At 49.6% G+C, this 18092-nt stretch overlaps 8 protein-coding genes and 1 non-coding gene across 9 annotated transcripts; 4 read left to right on the top strand and 5 right to left on the bottom strand.

The window, feature by feature from the left end:
• Positions 1-77: 77 nt before the first annotated feature.
• BO94DRAFT_581426 (uncharacterized protein) lies at positions 78-410 on the top strand (the record flags this gene model as incomplete). The annotated part of the gene is made up of 1 exon (XM_025615404.1): positions 78-410. The coding sequence occupies one exon, from the start codon at positions 78-80 to the stop codon at positions 408-410; it is 333 nt and encodes a 110-aa protein (XP_025471844.1).
• On the bottom strand, positions 91-202 carry BO94DRAFT_t70. The gene has a single exon. It is a non-coding gene; the product is annotated as a tRNA-Leu (tRNA).
• A 32-nt stretch (positions 411-442) lies between the features above and the next one.
• BO94DRAFT_620569 (putative toxin biosynthesis protein) lies at positions 443-2158 on the top strand. The gene is made up of 4 exons (XM_025616939.1): positions 443-708; positions 774-912; positions 970-1078; positions 1128-2158. The coding sequence occupies exons 1-4, from the start codon at positions 499-501 to the stop codon at positions 2011-2013; spliced, it is 1344 nt and encodes a 447-aa protein (XP_025471845.1). The 5' UTR covers positions 443-498; the 3' UTR covers positions 2014-2158.
• A 2-nt stretch (positions 2159-2160) lies between these two features.
• BO94DRAFT_530974 (ceramidase) lies at positions 2161-3767 on the bottom strand. The gene is made up of 4 exons (XM_025610794.1): positions 3461-3767; positions 3197-3383; positions 2611-3127; positions 2161-2552 (listed from the first exon to the last, which is right to left on the bottom strand). Exons 1-4 carry the CDS (start codon positions 3731-3733, stop codon positions 2369-2371), a joined length of 1161 nt encoding a protein of 386 aa, XP_025471846.1. The 5' UTR covers positions 3734-3767; the 3' UTR covers positions 2161-2368.
• A 938-nt stretch (positions 3768-4705) lies between these two features.
• BO94DRAFT_483597 (putative mitochondrial carrier protein) lies at positions 4706-5709 on the top strand (the record flags this gene model as incomplete). The annotated part of the gene is made up of 2 exons (XM_025608929.1): positions 4706-4757; positions 4826-5709. Coding segments are annotated over 2 exons (936 nt in total), but the record flags the coding sequence as incomplete, so codon positions are not given.
• Positions 5710-5809: 100 nt separating this feature from the next.
• Positions 5810-8507, bottom strand: BO94DRAFT_530975 (uncharacterized protein). Its single transcript, XM_025610795.1, has 3 exons — positions 6468-8507; positions 6347-6412; positions 5810-6287 (listed from the first exon to the last, which is right to left on the bottom strand). The coding sequence occupies exons 1-3, from the start codon at positions 8022-8024 to the stop codon at positions 6075-6077; spliced, it is 1836 nt and encodes a 611-aa protein (XP_025471848.1). The 5' UTR covers positions 8025-8507; the 3' UTR covers positions 5810-6074.
• Positions 8508-9660: 1153 nt separating this feature from the next.
• Positions 9661-10603, bottom strand: BO94DRAFT_571712 (uncharacterized protein). The gene is made up of 2 exons (XM_025614884.1): positions 10075-10603; positions 9661-10021 (listed from the first exon to the last, which is right to left on the bottom strand). Exons 1-2 carry the CDS (start codon positions 10590-10592, stop codon positions 9808-9810), a joined length of 732 nt encoding a protein of 243 aa, XP_025471849.1. The 5' UTR covers positions 10593-10603; the 3' UTR covers positions 9661-9807.
• Positions 10604-12265: 1662 nt separating this feature from the next.
• Positions 12266-13114, bottom strand: BO94DRAFT_530976 (uncharacterized protein). The gene is made up of 4 exons (XM_025610796.1): positions 12911-13114; positions 12777-12833; positions 12658-12711; positions 12266-12566 (listed from the first exon to the last, which is right to left on the bottom strand). Exons 1-4 carry the CDS (start codon positions 13037-13039, stop codon positions 12552-12554), a joined length of 255 nt encoding a protein of 84 aa, XP_025471850.1. The 5' UTR covers positions 13040-13114; the 3' UTR covers positions 12266-12551.
• A 3085-nt stretch (positions 13115-16199) lies between these two features.
• On the top strand, positions 16200-18018 carry BO94DRAFT_508040 (O-methyltransferase). The gene is made up of 5 exons (XM_025609646.1): positions 16200-16447; positions 16499-16625; positions 16688-16811; positions 16868-17319; positions 17381-18018. The coding sequence occupies exons 1-5, from the start codon at positions 16265-16267 to the stop codon at positions 17692-17694; spliced, it is 1200 nt and encodes a 399-aa protein (XP_025471851.1). The 5' UTR covers positions 16200-16264; the 3' UTR covers positions 17695-18018.
• Positions 18019-18092: the final 74 nt, after the last annotated feature.

The following is an 18092-nucleotide window of genomic DNA, read 5'->3' on the forward strand; positions in this document are numbered from 1 at the left end:
TGGCGTACGAAGAAAGAAAGTAGATACATTTTATAGATAACATCAGACAGTGCATGCAGAGAGAGCACCAAGAAAAAATGCAAAAAGATATGACAAGAGTGGGATTCGAACCCACGCCATCAAACGATGATCAGGAAGCTGTGAAGCTGAATATTAAGGTTGACCTTAACCTGACGCCTTGGACCAACTCGGCCATCTTGCCTAGTGATGTGGAAGAAGCTCGCTACTTTGCCATCATCAAGAATAGCGCAATTTGTAAGGCAAAACCTCCGATGACCGAGCCATACCTGTATTCCTGTACTGTAACTAACGGTATCATTCGGGCCCCACCAGCTTCCACGGGCCGTCATCGAACAGCCTCGGTTCATCGTGAGCCCCGGCAGTTCCAAGCCTCCGAATCTGGGGAATAATGTCACCCCGTTTCCTGTTTTCCATATATACCATTGTTACTCCCCAATACTGCATGGTCTATATATCATTCAATAAAAAACACACGTCATGTCGTTAACATCATCCCCCTGTGGCCCTTTTCGCATTGTTGAGCATATCGTCGAATGCCAACATATTCGGGAGTATCCCGCAGCTACGGCCAACGAGCAGGAAGATGTATTGAATCTGATTGTCAAACAATATATTCCACTCGACAACCCTGATCCTCAACCAGGAGATGTAACAATTCTTGCGGCCCATGCCAATGGGTTTCCCAAGGTTAGAGAACCTCGCTTAAGAAGTGGTGTCGCATTGGGATACATAGTAGCTAACTCATCCACCAGGAGCTCTACGAACCCCTGTGGGAAGAATTATATGCCCGGTCGAAAGCCAATGGGTTCCGACTCAGAAGCATTTGGATGGCAGATGTAGCGCATCAGGGCGAAAGCAGCGTAGTGAACGAGGATCTCTTGGGAAATGACCGTATGTTTTCTCTCCTTGTCGCCACTCGATAACCAATACTGACAAGATGCAAAACAGCAAGCTGGTTTGACCACCCCAGGGACCTCCTTCACCTTATCAATGTCAAACGCAAGGAAATGCCCCGCCCAATCGTGGGAATTGGCCACAGCATGGGCGGCGCACACCTGTAGGTCCTTTCAACCCTCCCACGCAAGAAGATCCTAATGCTCCCCCAGCGCACAGCTATGCTTAATCCATCCACGTCTCATCCACACCCTAGTCCTTCTCGACCCCGTAATCCAACGCGAATCCACCCAACTGGACGGATACGAAATGGCCATCCGACAGAGAGAAAGGATTACTAAAACAACCCAACTATCGACCTACCGACGAGACATATGGCCATCCCGAAAAGCCGCCCTAGAAGCCTTCAATAGAAACCCTTTCTACCAAGCCTGGGACTCCCGCGTCCTCGACCGCTGGATCAAATACGGTCTCCGCGAACTGCCCACGGCCATCTACCAACTAGACGAATCCAAGATAAATGAGGAAAACAACGATCGCCCCGTCACGATTAGAACGACCCTCCATCAAGAAGTCTTCACTTTCTCGCGTCCTAATTACGACGGCCCCCCGGGAAAGAAAGTCCTTGTGAACAAAGTGACCCATCCGGATCTCAATCCCGATCACCTCGGTTCATGGCCATTTTACCGCCCCGAACCGTCGCGAGTCTTCGCCATGCTCCCGCATCTTCGTCCAAGCGTCTGCTATCTCTTCGCCGGTAAATCTGACATGTGTCTTCCTGAAATGATGGCGGATAAAATGGCCGCCACTGGTACGGGGCTTGGGGGCAGTGGTGGGGCTCCTGCTGGCCGGGTGCGCGATGTTTATCTGGCTGAATTTGGTCATCTTCTTGCTCAGGAGGCTCCCATACAATGTGCAGATGCGGCAGGTAAATGGTTGGGTGCTGAAATCGAACGATGGCGAACCGAGGAGAGAGAGTTTCGGGAACAGTGGAGTCAGAAATCGAAGCTCGAGAAGGTGACGATTGATCCTCGTTGGAAGGATCATGTTCCCGCTCCCGAGCGGCCAAAGAAGAGTCCTCCAAAGTCAAAGTTGTGAATGCTCAGTCGCTCGCTTAGGGATCTTGGCCGTGAGTAGATTGCTAGGTGTCTCTGGCAGACGTATAGAACTTGTTTTCTGATCAAGACAAAGAGGTAACTACACATACACATGCCCAATGATACGCGTATATACCTAACAGGATACCCTCAATGAATGATTCTACATTGGTTTCTCTGTTCTCAGTTCTTATCTATAGGCTATATAAGAGATACGTTTCTGAGTGGCTCAGAACTGATATCTATAAGCGATTTTATCGGTCAAACCTGCCGACACGCGAAGGCTCGAAGCTCCGGTCCTCGATGCCCCTCGATCGGGTCTAAGTGATAGTGAAATCAGGGTGTAGCGAGCCAATCTAGTTTGACTTCTTGGCACTGCCATTCTCGGTCTGGCCTAGGGTGCTGGTGCGGAGAATCTCGGGGAAATTCCAGAAATGAGGCCACCACAGATAAAACTCTTCTTGGCGTTTGTTTAAGCAGTGACGGAGCCAGATGCCCCAAACGAGGTAGAGATACGCCCCAATGCCAGTCATCACATGCCTAGTAAGCAAATTAGTATATGGAGAGTACCGGATGCACGATACCTTGGCGAACATACCACCAGCCATGGCCTTCCAAAAGGATACCCCAAGGAAGACCCACTTCCCGGCGCCATCCGCGGATCTTAGAACAGAAGACGTTGTCCAAGCCCCAGATAGCGAACCCGCCCAGAAACACGCTCAAGCCGTAGATAACCATGAACCACATCGTCTTGAGGGTCTTGAGATCCCGCACATTTTCGTAATGTTGGTGCTCTTTGGTCGGGACAGGCAGGCCTTGCTTTTCGTGCGCCAGTCTGTCCTCCTCAGTGGAATGGCGCCAGCGAGGACGAAGCGTCACCTCCATGGTGTACATACTGCGTATGAGGACGATGGCTGTCAAGATGCCGTATGCATTTTGGTGAAACAAGGGATCCTGGAGGTAGTGGTAGTAGAGGGTAATAAAGATCGCCAAGCTGGAAAGGAAGATGCCTAAGAAGATGCGGATGCCAGTCGTCCTGGAGTATGAGAAGGATGCATAGCACATCAAACACGTGGTGTAAATCATGGACAGTTCATCAACAAGCTGCATGGGGTCTATGTGAGAATGTACCCGTCAGCAACACGGACCCTGGTTACCATCCCCCGCCACGGAATATTACTTGCATTTTAACGTCGAGTGAAAGAGGAAGCTGCCCGTTCCGACTAGCAGATAGCCGCAGTATGCCACCTGGAAGATCGAGTCATGACCATTGCGGCGACAGCTCAGGAAGCCCTTGATTCCGAGCGCCATAAACAGCAGGTTTGTCAGGGTATTAACGATCTCTGCGGAATAGATGGTAGCATAGTAGTCCTATCACATTCGCATGGTTAGCAACCGATCATAACACAATCAAAACCGAGAGCGAGGCGGGGCTGAGCACTACATACCTCTTCGCACCAATTCAGTGTCGACGTGACGGGGCTCCAATATCCTTCCCTAGAGGGCGGATACGGAATATGCGGGAGAGAGGACCATAGAGACATGATGAACGGAGACAGTCTTCTCCGCAGGGATGAGGGCGTTGGCGACGTCTCTGGTGGACGACAACGGAGCGACAGAGTTACTGGCCGGCGGGCATAGCAGGAGGCAATTTGAAAGAGGGAGAAAAGTCCCAGAGCGAAAAAGGCAGTTTGTCGACAACTGGAGGAGGAGGTGGCCATGGAACTTACCTTACTCTGCCTTACCGGACCCGTGACGTCGATTAATTACGCTCGATCTGCGACCCCTCCGCCTAGGCCGGTATGCCAATGATTTTACAGGGTCCTGATTGGCCAGACTGGGCTGGACGAACTGCATCGGGAACAATGGGCGGTAAGATTACGGCGCCCTACAGAGTACGTGGGTGCGGGCAAGTGGAATGGCCACTCCTGCCTGCATTCTTCTGCATGCATTGGCCAAGGTGACTCGGCACCTGGTCGGAAGAGGGCCCTGGATTGGATTGTCTGAAGCTGCTAAGCAGTTTAGCGTGGGGAATAGTAGTCAGATTCCCTGTAGTAACAAGATCAGCCCTGTGGTCCATAGAGGTAGGCGCTAGAACTTTACCTATATCCGCCCAACTGAACAAAGACGCCTGAAGACTGCTGTCCGTACCAAGTTTACAAGTTCTACTGCTCCAGTTCCTGTCAGACGCTGCACAGGTACATTAACCTTAACGTGAATCCGTACCTGTACCTATTCTTCGTTGTGGCAGGTCCTTACACCGGACAGGTCGGAAGTCAGACGCGACGAACGGCCGCGACAGTTGTGGCTGGTGATCGGCAGCCAATCCAGATGCTTTCCGCCCGGGCCTGATGACTTCACCAACACCCGTCCGCTTCGGGGAAAACACGACTCCTCCGTCTCATATCTACACCGTCTGTTCGAAATTCTCACCTTCTTTCTAATCTGCTGTGAAATAATTCTCTTATTTACCACCTCCTCTCAACGGATCATATACTATATAAAACTGCGATGTTATCCTGATCACCATCAATGTGACCGCCACCGCTTGTATGCGGTCTGTCTCAAATCTCAAATTCTTCCTCAGCCTCCATCACACAGCGCCCCGAATGAATTGAGCTCCTCACGCGGACCCTTCTAAACCCCTCCTACACCTATCCGAGCCTCCAGCATCAGCTGCAGGACCCGAAGCAATGTCAAACAATGCGGCCTACGCCGTAACGCAGGTGAAAACAACCTCAACCTGTACGTCCATCCACCTATCTATCTATCCTCACCACATAGCAAACCCTAACCATTAGCCAACCAAACAGCCTCCAAAACCACCTTCCACTTCGCCGCAGGCCTCTTTTCAGGCCTCACATCCTCTATTCTCCTACAACCCGCCGACCTGCTCAAAACCCGCCTCCAACAATCCCAAAACGCCTCCCTCTTCCCAACCATCAAGACCATCCTCTCTTCCCCTCACCCCATCCGCAATCTATGGCGCGGCACCCTCCCCTCCGCCCTCCGCACGGGCTTCGGCTCAGCCCTATACTTCACCAGTCTTAACGCCCTCCGAACCGGCCTCGCCCAATCCAACACCCCGGTCCAAATCACCAATAGCTCCTCCTCCGCCCTCCCCAAACTCTCCAACACCGCCAACCTCACCACCGGGGCCGCAGCCCGTGTCGCCGCCGGCTTCGTCATGATGCCCGTGACCGTGCTGAAAGTGCGCTACGAATCGGACTACTACGCCTACCGCAGTCTTGTCAGCGCAGGGCGCGATATCGTCCACACAGAGGGAATCCGGGGCCTGTTCTCCGGGTTCGGGGCTACGGCGGCGCGAGATGCGCCGTACGCGGGTCTATATGTGCTGTTCTACGAGCAATTGAAGAGGCGGTTAGCAGGTCTGGCGAATTCGTCGGCCGATCAGCAGCCGATGAAGTCGTCGTCAATCAATTTCGTCTCTGGGGGGTTGGCGGCTGGGCTGGCTACGGCGATTACGAATCCGTTTGATGCGGTCAAGACTCGGTTGCAGTTGCTGCCGGGACGGTATGGGAATATGGTCCGGGCCGCGAGGTTGATGGTGCAGGAGGATGGAATACGGAGTTTGTTTGGGGGCCTGGGGTTGCGGATCACGAGGAAGGCGCTTAGTTCTGCGCTTGCGTGGACGGTCTATGAGGAGTTGATTCTTCGGGCTGAGGTGCAGTGGGGTAAGGGGGTATAGATGGCATCTATATATTTGCCTCTCTGTTACGGGAGTGATGAGTCAGTGTTTGAGTTTGCTTTGTTATTGTCACGGGCATAGAAATGGGTTCGGATACGGGTTTGCATCGGATCTTCATTATTCATCATTGTATCATATATAAAACTGTTGTTCAATCCCAACTCACGAGAAGAAAAGATCAATCATGACAGCATGGCAAATCACATATCCACATGTTGTATGAGACAAGACAATCGTATCAGTCTTCAGAATAAATAAGAAAAGAACACAGCAGAACAGATATATGCAAAACGAAACCAAATCAAGCAGATCATGGTATCAAACTTCGTATACGATATAATCACGTTGTGGGCTTAAGTGAAGATCCAGGCCTTGGAGGAACTGGGATTCTTCTTGCGGACAAGATACAGTTTGTCCTTCTTTCGGTCATTCACCTTGAGCTCGGTCAGGGTGCTCGAGTGTTGAGTGACGAGCTTGCCCTCACGCAGACGCCGCGTGTGCGCGAAGAGCTCCTCTTGAAAATCTTCTGAGATCCATTGCTTGATAATGATGTAGTTGCCGTCGAGCTGTTGTGAAGGCAGTCAGTATTGACAAATCGTAGCAGGAAATGGTGGGCTAAACTTACATCATCCCAATCCCAGGGCAGACGGTAAGCAATCAAGGTATCGGGGAGGAGATGTTTGCGATGAACCTAGGCCAGTGAGTTAGACTAAAAGTTAGGCCTTGGAGAGGTTAGGAAGACATACCTTGATCCAGGTGGTCCTTTGGGGCTCGGGTTCCTTTTCTTTTTCCTTCTCTTTCTCTTTCTCTTTCTCCTTCTCCTTCTCCTTCTCCGGCTCCTTTGGTTTTTCGGGCTCCGCCTTTTTCTCAGGCTCTTTTGGCTTCTCCGGCTCCTTCTCCTTCTTGATTATCTTCTCGATCTGCTGTTCGTCGTAGCCGAACTCGAGCTTCAATCTCTCCCTGAACTCGTGGTCACGCCTCTTTCTTTCCTCCCGCTCGGCAATCATTCTCCGCTCTTCGTTCAGCTTCCACTCATCAATAGCAGCCTGTTTCATAGCGGCCTCCTTGCGGGCACGATCTTGTTCTTCGAGGATCCTTCTCGCATCTTCGTCGCGGATCTGCTTCCTGATGCGCTCACGCTCCGCATCCTCATCCATCTGTTGTTGGAGCTCTTCGAGTTTCCTCTGACGTATTTTATGCTTGAGCTCCTCTTGCTCCGCAGCATGACGCTGAGCCTCTTCGAACTTGATCAACTTATAGCGATGTTCTGCCTCACGCTGCTCTTCTTCTTGGCGCTGCTTCTTCTCGAATCGCTCCAACCGCCGCAGCCGGTCACTGATCTCTTCCTCATACCAATCATCCTCTTCCCTGTAAAGACGAAGCTCATGATGCCCCCGATGATTATGGTGATGCGGCTGTGGCTGTGGTTGCGGCGCCGACGCCGGCGCTGGCGGTGGTGGCGGCGGCTGCACTTGCTGCAACTGTTGCTGGTGGTGCTGAGAGTGCTCCTTATGCCGAGCGAGCTCACGCTCCAGACGCGCGATCTCCTGCTGCTGACGCTGGAGCTCCAGGTCCTGCCGTACATCATTCTTTTCAAGTAGCCGCTGATCGAGCGCAAGCTCATATTCGCGGGCCTGATGCCGTTGGAGCTGCTGGTGCTGGGCATACTCCTTATGCCGAGCCAGTTCATGCTCCAGATGAGTGATCTCCTGCTGCTGGCGTTGGAGCTCCAGGTCCTGCCGTGAATCGCTCTTTCCAAGAAGATGCTGATCGATCACGAGCTCGTAATCACGAGAATGCGGCCGTGCTGACCCCTCCCGGGAAACGCTACTCGGGCGAGTCCGAGCTCGCCGATGATCGCGCAGCCGGGTCTCATCCTCGGACTCGTAGGGGTCGATATAATTCTGCAGCTGCTTGTGTTCCTGCTTACGGCTTTTGCTGGCGCTCTTGTTGCGGGCATCATTCTTGGCATCGCTCTTAGCATCCGTTTTAGCATCAGCTTTAGCGTCGTATTTGTTCTGGACGTCGACGTAGACGGAGACGGGCTGGTTGCGCTCGCTACTGCGATCGGAGCGACGACGGGCCCCGGTGGATGCCGAGCGATGAATGTGGGAATCATGGATCACGGGGCGAAGATAGTCATTGCTGTAGTTGGGGGCATAGCGTTGGCGGGAGATTGAACGCCGACGAGTCATGATATGTTGGCGAGGGCTCGTCTCGATCATCGAGTAGTCTGACTCGGAGTACTCAGACTCCGAGTCAGTAAGAATATGACGCCTGCCGCCGTAACTGGAGTAAGCCATGGTGCTTCTCTGTCTGGTCTGCCTGATCCCTTCGGTTTGATTTTGGCCAGGCTTTCACTGCCTCTGAGGTGGTGTGTGCGCGATCGAGGGTGGTGGGTATAGGATAAGCGGGGTGTCTCAATGGTCGAGAGCTGTGACGTCGATGGCGGGGGGAGAGGCTGGGCGACGACAGAACCTGTGTTCGACCAGGGCACTCACGCCGTTCAAAGTCCAGATGATTTGGCGATAGAAGTCAAAGTACGAAGTAGGTGGAAAAGAGAAAGAGAAGGAGAAAAGAAAGGAAAAGCTGGAAGGCCAGTGATCAAATAGGAGGAAAAACAAGAAAAGGGCAGTGGCTCCTCGTGCCTCGTAAACGCGGACGCTTCGCTCAGCTGAAGTGGGGGATTGGCACCATTGGGCCGACCTGATCAGCTGCGGGCGGCAACAATCTACTAGTAGGAATCAGGTACTTCCCATCATCTCTCAATCATAGGCAGAAAGCCCTCGAAATACGGTGGACCTTGGCCTTAGATGCAGGAGACACTGAGGCTATAGAATTAGTTTTTGATCGTGGAACGTCAGCGGCTGTTGAAACTAGTGAATCTGTTATCCCATCACTGTTACGGAGCACTGGTGGTATCTTCGCGACGACCTGTGGGAGGTCGGGCGTCTAAGGCGCGACCCATGCCAGTCAATTGCCTAGTCTTGGGTAAGATCCCCTGGTTATCTACATAGAGAGGTAGGACTAGGAAATAGTCGGCTCTCAGCCTCTCTCACCCAGGGAAATCTACGGGCCTAACCGCCGGCGTATCCATGGACCCTGGACTGACACAGCGGGAAAGGGTACCTGACAACCTAACTACTAGTCTGGCTACTGGCTAGTGAGTGGAGGTACTGTACCGTATCTCCCAACCTAAGCCGATTAAGATACCCTGAACAAACTCAGCAGGCATCCAGGATGACCAGGCAGTCACTGACCAAGTCATCACTGGATTCACCAATCAACAACGCACCCGACTCAGGTGACAGATGATGCAATTTCGGGTTGACTTTGTTGTGTACCCTACCAAAAGATAACTAACCATGGTCGAATCCTGAGTCCCACGAATGAATTCACAGCCTTGTGGGCCGAGGCTGGATTGCAGGCTTACAACTCACCGACACCCACTCTTTTCCCTTCAGGTACCTAAGAATAGAGGCTTATACATGTATCGCAATCAGCCACCGCCACCTCTGTCAAGCGCGCCAAATCCAGGAATTCACCTCGCACAAGAAAGATGGTTCTCCTAGGTGCATAAGAATCAAGGATAGAAAAAGAGCAAAATTTCAAGATGAATTACTCCGTAGAGTAATAAGCTTACTTGAGTCTAGCAATTTGACAAATTCCTTGGCCACAGTTAAAAAAGCCCATCGAAGTTATCGTTAGCTGTCACAGCTTGCAAAGCCATTCTGCATCGTATACTCCTTTCCCCACAGCGCCCGCCTCACTCTTCCCCTCCCCCGACCCAATCAATCCATTTTCAAGAATCCAGGGTCAGCAAGAAAAAGTTTCGAACAAGTAATCATCTTCCATTCTGTACTACGCTCGATGGTACAGGATGCTTAAGCAAACAAGAACGCAAGAAATAAACCAAAAAGAAAAAGAAATAAAGTGCTGCTCAAATACAAATTGTAATGGGTCCTTCCGCTCCAACACTGAATAGGCTTCATTAGAGAAAGACCAAAAAGGACCACCAAATCTTAGTCCCCTCACAGTTTCACATCCACCATTGTCTGCCTCTCACCGACCGACAACCAGATGACTTTACCTATCCTTAAGACTTTTGGCCAACTCCCCCTCCTTCTCACGCTTCTGTATATACCAAAAGACCACCGGATAAATCAGATCAAAGCCCATATAAATATAGCAACACCAAAGCATAAAAGGCTGTTCTAGGTAGCCAAAAGCCTCGGGCCAGTATTTCCCGCGAAGATAAAACTCCGGAATTAAGGTCAAGGACCCTGTGAAACGGAAGAACCTACGAATGACAGTTAGCCTCGAGATTAGTGATTCTCCAACAGACACACGCACCATAGATTGAGGGAGAAACCACGCGTGCTCTCCCGAATCAAGAGCTGGCAGAAACATCCAACACTGAGAATTGCCTGGCAGACAATCGCATTCATAAAGCAGGCCTTGATCGCTCCGATCTCCGCAACTATAGAAAGATGGCCCGCCAATGCCAAGAGTGTTCCACCTATGTACAACCAGACCAGGTTGCGCTGTATCATGGGGGATCGGTCCCATTCTTCGGCACCGTACTTGATTGCCGCGTAGATGACACCACAGTTGCTGATGAAAGCGGCTTGGAAGGAGAGAGTTACCAGCCAGTGATCCAGAGAGCATAGGTAGCCGAAAGTCAGTTCCCATGCGATGTTAAGGCATTGGGAAATAAGAGGCATGCTGAAGGATTTGTCTTTGTAGGATCTGTATATCATGCCATAATACACGTAGAGCCAGATTATATTGGTATAGGCATTGCATGCAAAGATGGTGGCGCCCCAGGCTTGGAATTCTGGAGGGGCTGTGGAGAGATCAAATGCGTCCATCGTGTATAGGGAAGTGCGATATGATGGGTAGAACAGGGCATGAGCTTGGAAAGAGTAGAATGATGATTTACTTGAGACAAGGACGGTACGGTCCTGTGACCTTTATATTCATCCCGGTGACAGTCCTGAATCCTTTGATTTGTTGAGATCAGGTGCCTGGGTAACCCTGGCGTTTGCACAGAATGCCATGGCTCCATTGTTTTCATCGCATGTAGTAGAATCCAGTAATATTTTTGGATGATTATAATGCAGTCGAGGGGTATATCTTCTAGCAGAAGTGAAGTCTTAAGTAGATGTTTCATCTTTCAGCCGTAGCCTCGGACACCCATATTCTTCATTACATCGCGTAAATCGATGCAAAACAGACTATGTACTTCCTTTTCTGAGTAAGCTGGGCTTGGTGAGATGTGAGATATCTAATGAATATAAGGTTTGAATGTGGTATCTTTAATCAGACTGTAGCATCCATGTTTAAAGCGCGGGGCCAATATTCTCCAACACCATTCGATATACCTACCATCCAAGTATCCAGGATGATGGTTAAATCAAATTGACAGACTGCAGTAAGGACGCGCCGTTGTGCTTATAAGAGATCGCTACTGTCCTGGATTATTTGAGCCCGATGTTGCCGTCGAAGGAAAGCTCCAATTCTGTGCTATAAGAATGAGCATATCCAGTTCTCGGCAGCTGCCATCCCTAGTACATTAGACACTTGAATTTAACCGTTTCCCACCACGGTCTATGATTTCTACTCTACCTTCAGCGCCTTCTCTCGTTGTTAAAACCGCCAAAAGAAGATCGCGTATGTTATATCCGCAACCCACGCCGTCCCCTACATCCACGCCATCATCTGACTCCCCAGAAACCCCAAAGCCTCGGGCCAGTATTTGATACAGAAACAGAAGGAGATTGCAGCACCCGCAGAGCCCAAATGACGGCAAGCCCTGTCATGAATCCGTTAATCTCAAATCCCTTAGGAGGGTTGCTAGTGAAGCACACAGAGTACGGAGTATTTTGGGCCTGACTACTCCCAGTTGCAGCTCGGTGCGGTCAAATACTAACTCCGCATGATCTGCGCTCTCCAACTCAACGTAACAACAAAAGTCCCATTCTAATACTTATACATAATCTTAGGCACCAGAAAGGCCTAGCATCTAAGAGACGTATAATCTTGTTCAAGCCCTTACATATCGGAAGGGAAACCCACAAATGTAAGCTTCAGTAGGCTTTAGAATTAGACCATACGGAGTGTCACTTCTGAACATGCCAAACTGCAACACACATAGCGGGTGATCTATTGTCCGCATAACGGAGTAGACATCGCCAAGCCCGGGTTGCAGCTCGATGTCGATAGAGAAGACGCGCTCAAGCGAGCATCTCACAGCTAGTGCGGGGATTTCTTCACTTCTAGGGCTTTTCTCAAATAGTGTGACCAGTTCAAAAGTATGATATCTATATACAGAATCATGAAGAGTAAATCAACAGACGGATGTAGGGAGAACTTATAGACATGGCAATAACTCAAAGAGTTAAGAGAATCCGAGCTACGTATATCCCCAAGATCTTTTGTCGTGTATAGCCACTTGCCATGTAATTATTTCAGTACAGTTAGGGTATGCTAAGGGTTGAGCTAGGTAGTTATGTGGCCTTACGATCGTACAAGAGCATAGACTTGGCTGAGAAGCCGGTGAGTAGTTGAATGTTGGCTGCTACAATCTCAGTGTGGCTCGTACAATACCAAGACAGATTAGAGAAATGAAACAAGCAGATAAACAATTTCCCAAATTGTCAACAATGAGAAATACATCATGAATCCCATTGGGCTCTTTCTGAAAGCCCGTAAACTCATTCCATCGTAGTCCCCGGAGACGTCACCTCATGGCCATCATTCACTACAACTACCATCTAGCTCGTTATTGATAGAAAAAAAATCGAGCTAGTGTTCGCAAACCTTGACGACTAGGTATTCCACTCCTACAAGTGTATGTTAGTATCATTTCGGGAACTGGATTCCCAAGAGATAGAATATGCGAGACAAAGAGATGATTGAATGACAGTTACTTACCGCCCAGCAAGCGAAGGGGTAATTTTCCTGGCCACAGTGGATATTATTGGGCTTCTGTACATTTTATATCAGCTTCCTAGTGTCCAAAAAAAGACCCAGACCTGCTATAGTACACTTACCCCCTGCGCAGTCTGCGTGCAATCCGAGTTCATGCGGCAGTCCTCGTCCGAGTGACACTTCAAGCCGAGTCAGTTGTAATCCGCAACCTACCTTTGTTTTTACATTGACAATGTAGGGGAAAGAAGAGACATACCTCAATTCCCGCAGCACATCCATGCCAATGATAAGTCCGTGTATCGAGGCTCCGAGCAGCTGGCGCAGGTGAAGCCAAGGTTCCGGCGCCAATACTTAGAGCTGCAGCGAGGAAGAAAAGAAACTGCATGTTGAAGGCGAGGTGCTTGGGCAGGATTGAAGACAGGTGGTAAGATAATTGACAGTTGTCTCGGATGCCAGAATCTTGGAGTTGTTCCCATCTCTCGAGTCGAGGCGACGTACTTATATTTTCGAAGTTAGGTTAGGCGTTCAGTTTTCCGTATTGCGGATTTCCCCGAGATGCAGACTCAACCAGGTGAACGAGAAACTTGACGAATAGCCCGCGTTAACGACCTCAGCATTACGTAGAACAATGGATAGGACTATTTTTGAGGGACAACATGATCAATAGTCTCGTTATGCAGGATGCAAGGGATTCTTGATGGGGGCCTGTCAGTCCCCCCTCGTATTGTTGCGTCTGGGTGGAGAATCTTGCATTTCTATTTGCCATGTGTACGTGCGTAATTGCACGCATCGGATCTAGACTGCTATTGTCTCTTAGTCTAAACGAGCCGCCCCCAATGATAGTGTCCAATGCAGGGCACAGTTTTGATGACCGCGTTAGAGGCGGTTGCTGCAATAGAGGCGATCGCTGTGGAAATATCTAAAATTAGCCGCACGTCGCACAATATCAACGTCACCACGAGCTGATTCTTGCATAGAACATCCTAGCCTCTGGGCAGATCGTCGTTACGGAGCACGAGATAGTTGATCCTGTCTCAGTTCCTTCCACATCATGAAATCATGTAGAATGCGGACAGCCAGCCATTAATGCTGGCCTTCGAGCAACAACCTTGCCCTCAGCGTCATGTTCTGTATGGTGTGGTCTGGACAAGGTGCACTGAGACAAGTTGTCCCATTTAAGACTAGGCTGGACCGCATCATGGAACTCTTGCATAGAACAGGATCCTTCATTTGCGCCCGCTATATGAAAAAGTGGACCCTTGACGGCTGGAAGATGGCAATGAACGGCGTTGCCCTGACGCTCCAGGTGCCCGCCTGTACCACGGCGGGAAGATATAGCCGCATGGCGTATATACCGTATTCAAGGTCGGTCGGAGTTGCTGCGTGTGTCTTCTCAGCTGTTGAGGGGTAGTCTAGTGGAGAATGGGGTACACTCATTATGTTGAGTAATTGGAAAAGGTTTGAGAGTTGAACACCAAGTGATGCAAGCCAGGGCTGAGTTCCACCACATTTCCACCACGCCTCTGATTTGGAACCGTCTAGGTCTGTCTTTGAAGGGCTTTGCCCATTAACGGGGTTGCTTGGTTGGTCTACCCACTGTAGTAGAGTGATGATGTTGTTTGTCCCCTAGGGACATGAAGTTCAGTCAAAATAGCATGGTGTGTGTATGTTGCCTACGGCGGCTGTCTAACCGGAACGAGAAGAAAACTGACAAAACTAAAAGGATTACTTGGTTTCCGCTGGCCTCGAAACCACCTTGGTAGTGCCTGTGCATTGCCTAGAGTATGGGAGGGTGGTAGTTGTCGCGGAACACGATGGTGGTGGCATCCATTTGGAAAGGGTAGGAAGGAGGTAGCTTGGGGGCTTGAGCGTGGTGTGTTGCAGATGCTAGAGAAAGAGCAGCCAAATAGTGTTGCTTATATGCCACCGTATCATGCATATGATACACAGGCTCGTATTTTCGATTGCAATCTCTCCTGTCATCCACACACTGGCTCGTTGTCTTCACTGTTGGGTGATTAAATGTAACACGAAGAATTGATTTGGGAGACAAGGTGGAAGCTTCAGTGGCTGAGAACGTGACTGAATTATGTCAAGTTCATACCAGTAGACCAAAATGATATACCGCTGACCTTTGGAGAACAGACGGAGAAAGAATGTCCCAACATGTCATAAGACTGGAAACTTTCTTGGTGGTTTGTTACAGTGTTCCTGAGGCACAAGTCAACCTCTTGGAGTATAACCCCCCCCTTCTTTCACTTCTACCTCCTCTACATTCCATGCACATATGCATGCCCAGCATCAACTCCCACACGTAAGTGCAACAGCATCTCATTTTGTATTGGCTTAAATTATTCCTGTGATACTTGGGTAAATTTCGAGCTTCAACCATTCCCAACCAGTCTGCAACTCGCGGGTTTGTGAACTTATGAGGAGTGACGTCTCCTTGTATCATGTACATCAACATTCTTACTCAAGACGTTGATAGTGATGGTATACCTTCTTTTTCTCGAATCGTCCAAGTTTTCAATAGCCTGGAAGAGTGTCGTGCGCGAGGCACGAGCGCTGCCCAAGTTGTACGAGAGTGGCATATAGAGAAAGTTGTAGCACAGAAAGAAATATTCCTGGGTTGAAGGCAAATAAGATAAGACCGAGAAATCGGACGACCAAGTAATTCGATGTGGTCGGTTGTGATATACCTAGTATCTGCAACAAGGACTTAGCCAGGGAGCTGAAGAAACCAGACACCTATGTGCGTACTTGGTAGGCAAGCCTCTCGAGTACACAATATCAAACTTTGCCTATCGACCTGACAGAAGTGTGCTATCATCTAGAATCTTGAAGCTTTCCAGACATAAAGAAAGCTGGAATTATAAGCAAAAGTCCTACATCTCTACCTTTGTCACACTACTATGATACTCCGCAATCGGCCTGTGCTTTTGGTGGGGCTGCGAACCGAGGGATCGGCGTATTGTTGACAACTCGATCATCTACCCCACGGGGAACCCCTGCCCTGGAATGGAATGTAGTACATACTACCTACTTCATATTGCATACCCCTTAACGTAGGAGCAGCCTATTAGTATGATAACGCCTCAGAGTCGAGTAGTCTCTCTTCTTTCTTCTCAATCCCTTGGAATCAACTTCTCATTGCAGGACCATAAAACTCCGGGAATTCGACATGTCACTTTTTGATACTAGTGCTTAGAAGAGGGAAGCGGCACCATATTCCAATAGGAAGAAGTGGATCAGATCCGCTGAGGTCTATTCATCCGTGAATCAAGCTCCCGCAACATTCCTACTATCTTGATTGGTCTACTTTAGGTTCGATCATGATAATCTCCACTTCAGTACAAAGTACTGTCCACCCCCTCAGCAAGTCAATGAATCCCCACACAAGCCCAATAGAAAACTGCAGAATGTGAGGGGTGGATACAAATCGGCAGTACTATTCTATTCTTCGGAGGTGGCATGGTGTCAGCCCGACCATGAGGCTTCTTATCATAAGTAAGATCTCTGATCCCCTCATCTTTTCAGATGATGTAGTAAAACGTCTGTCCTTTGCGCATCACAGCTCTCGGAAAAACAATCTCATATTACTATAATCAAAATGGGAGACACTGGCCACAAGGTTGAGGCTGTCCAGCAGAGCCTGGACCAGCTTATATCTGCTGCAAAAAAGTCCCAGGAGAATCTATCAGTCGAGGATCGTTACAGTCTGATGATCAAGGCAACCCGTCTCGTACAGACCCTCCGGGGTCCCGCAGATGCACTTTTCGCGCACCTCGAGAATGTAGGCCACCTTATCACGTATTGATACAGAAGGTTATGAACTGTTTGCCAGGCTGTCCATATGGGAGCCATCAGAACACTCCTGGAGGCTGGCGTATTCCACGCCATCCCCACCGGAGGCAAGAGTATCTCTGCTGCCGAGATATCGGAAAAGACAGGCGTGGACAAGGAATTGATTGGTACGTTATGAACAACCTATTTGGCCTCCCTTATCGAACCCCCCTAACAAGACCCCGGATAGTCCGGTATATGCGCGCTGTCACCCCAATCGGCCCTTTCCAAGAAACTGGAGAGGAACAATACGCCCACACACCTTTCTCGGAAATCTACCTTGCCCCGCAAATGAGGGCAGTATACAACCTCACGTACTATTAAATAGATCATTACCTCGCGCCAACCATATAGCTAACCACCTGGCCAGAGTTGACGAATATGCCCCTCCCATGTTCCAAAGCCACGAATTCTTTCGCCAAAAGAACTGGAAACATGAAATTAGCCCACGCAGCAACCAATACACATTCGCTCACGACTGCGAAGGCAAAACCATGTTCGAACATGTCGCTCAATTCCCCGATCGCCTCAGCCGCTTGAGTGATGCGATGACGGCTTCGGATTCGAATCTACCCACCGTGGGTATATATCCAATTGCTGAAGAACTAGGTCCCCTCGCGAGCGATGATACAGTAACCCTAGTTGACGTCGGTGGCGGACGAGGCCACGTTATCCGCCAAATTAAGGAAAGCGCACCTGATCTCAAGGGCCGGTTCATTCTTCAAGACGAAGCACACGTAATCCAGAATAATGGGGACGAGAACGAAAAATATGGGATCGAGGCTATGGCTCATGACTTTTTCCAACCTCAGCCGGTTAAGGGTGCGTATTCCCATGACTCTCATCTTCAACACACCTCTATAAACTAACACATTCAACTTAGGAGCCCTGGCTTACTACCTCCGACGTTGTCTCCATGACTGGCCCAACGAACCCGAGGCCCAGAAAATCTTATCCAACCTGGCAGCGGCAATGGACAGAGAAAAGTCTCGCGTGCTGATTACTGAATGCGTTGTTCCGGAAGTGGGAGCGACGATGTTTCATGCCTGGATGGATCAAGCTGTGATGACCATTGGTGGTCGCGAACGGACTGAGAAGGATTGGGCTCATCTCTTGGATATTTCGGGCTTGAGATTGGTCAAGGTGTGGCGTACGCCTGAAATGTCCGTTGGGGTTGTAGAGGCTAGGTTGAAGTGAACATGAAACAATACAGATATTATTTGGGCAAGGATGTGTCTCTGCACAGTTGGTAATATTCTAAGGTAACAACACTTGTTCATGGAGTTTGTTGATCTGTTTTAACTTGACCGGGGAGTGAGATTGTGCTCAGGATGGGGGCTGATTTGGTCAAACATCGTCTTACGATGTCAGCCTAGTAGGAAGGGTCGGAATATTTCCAAACGCCAAAGTCTGACAATGCTTATCATGGCCGAGGGGCGCGGACAATTTTTTAGCCAAAGCCCCCGATCCTTCGTTTGGGGGCCGTTTCATGTTGAGGCTCATCTTCAAAAAGAATTTATCGTGTAATATGTACTTACGCACCCTAGTACTTCAGGTAATGTCAATCAATAGCTAAGTGGCAGTGTATCCCTATG

The sequence above is a fragment of the Aspergillus sclerotioniger genome (genome assembly GCF_003184525.1).
Source record: "Aspergillus sclerotioniger CBS 115572 chromosome Unknown BO94scaffold_3, whole genome shotgun sequence".
Lineage (NCBI taxonomy): Eukaryota > Fungi > Ascomycota > Eurotiomycetes > Eurotiales > Aspergillaceae > Aspergillus > Aspergillus sclerotioniger.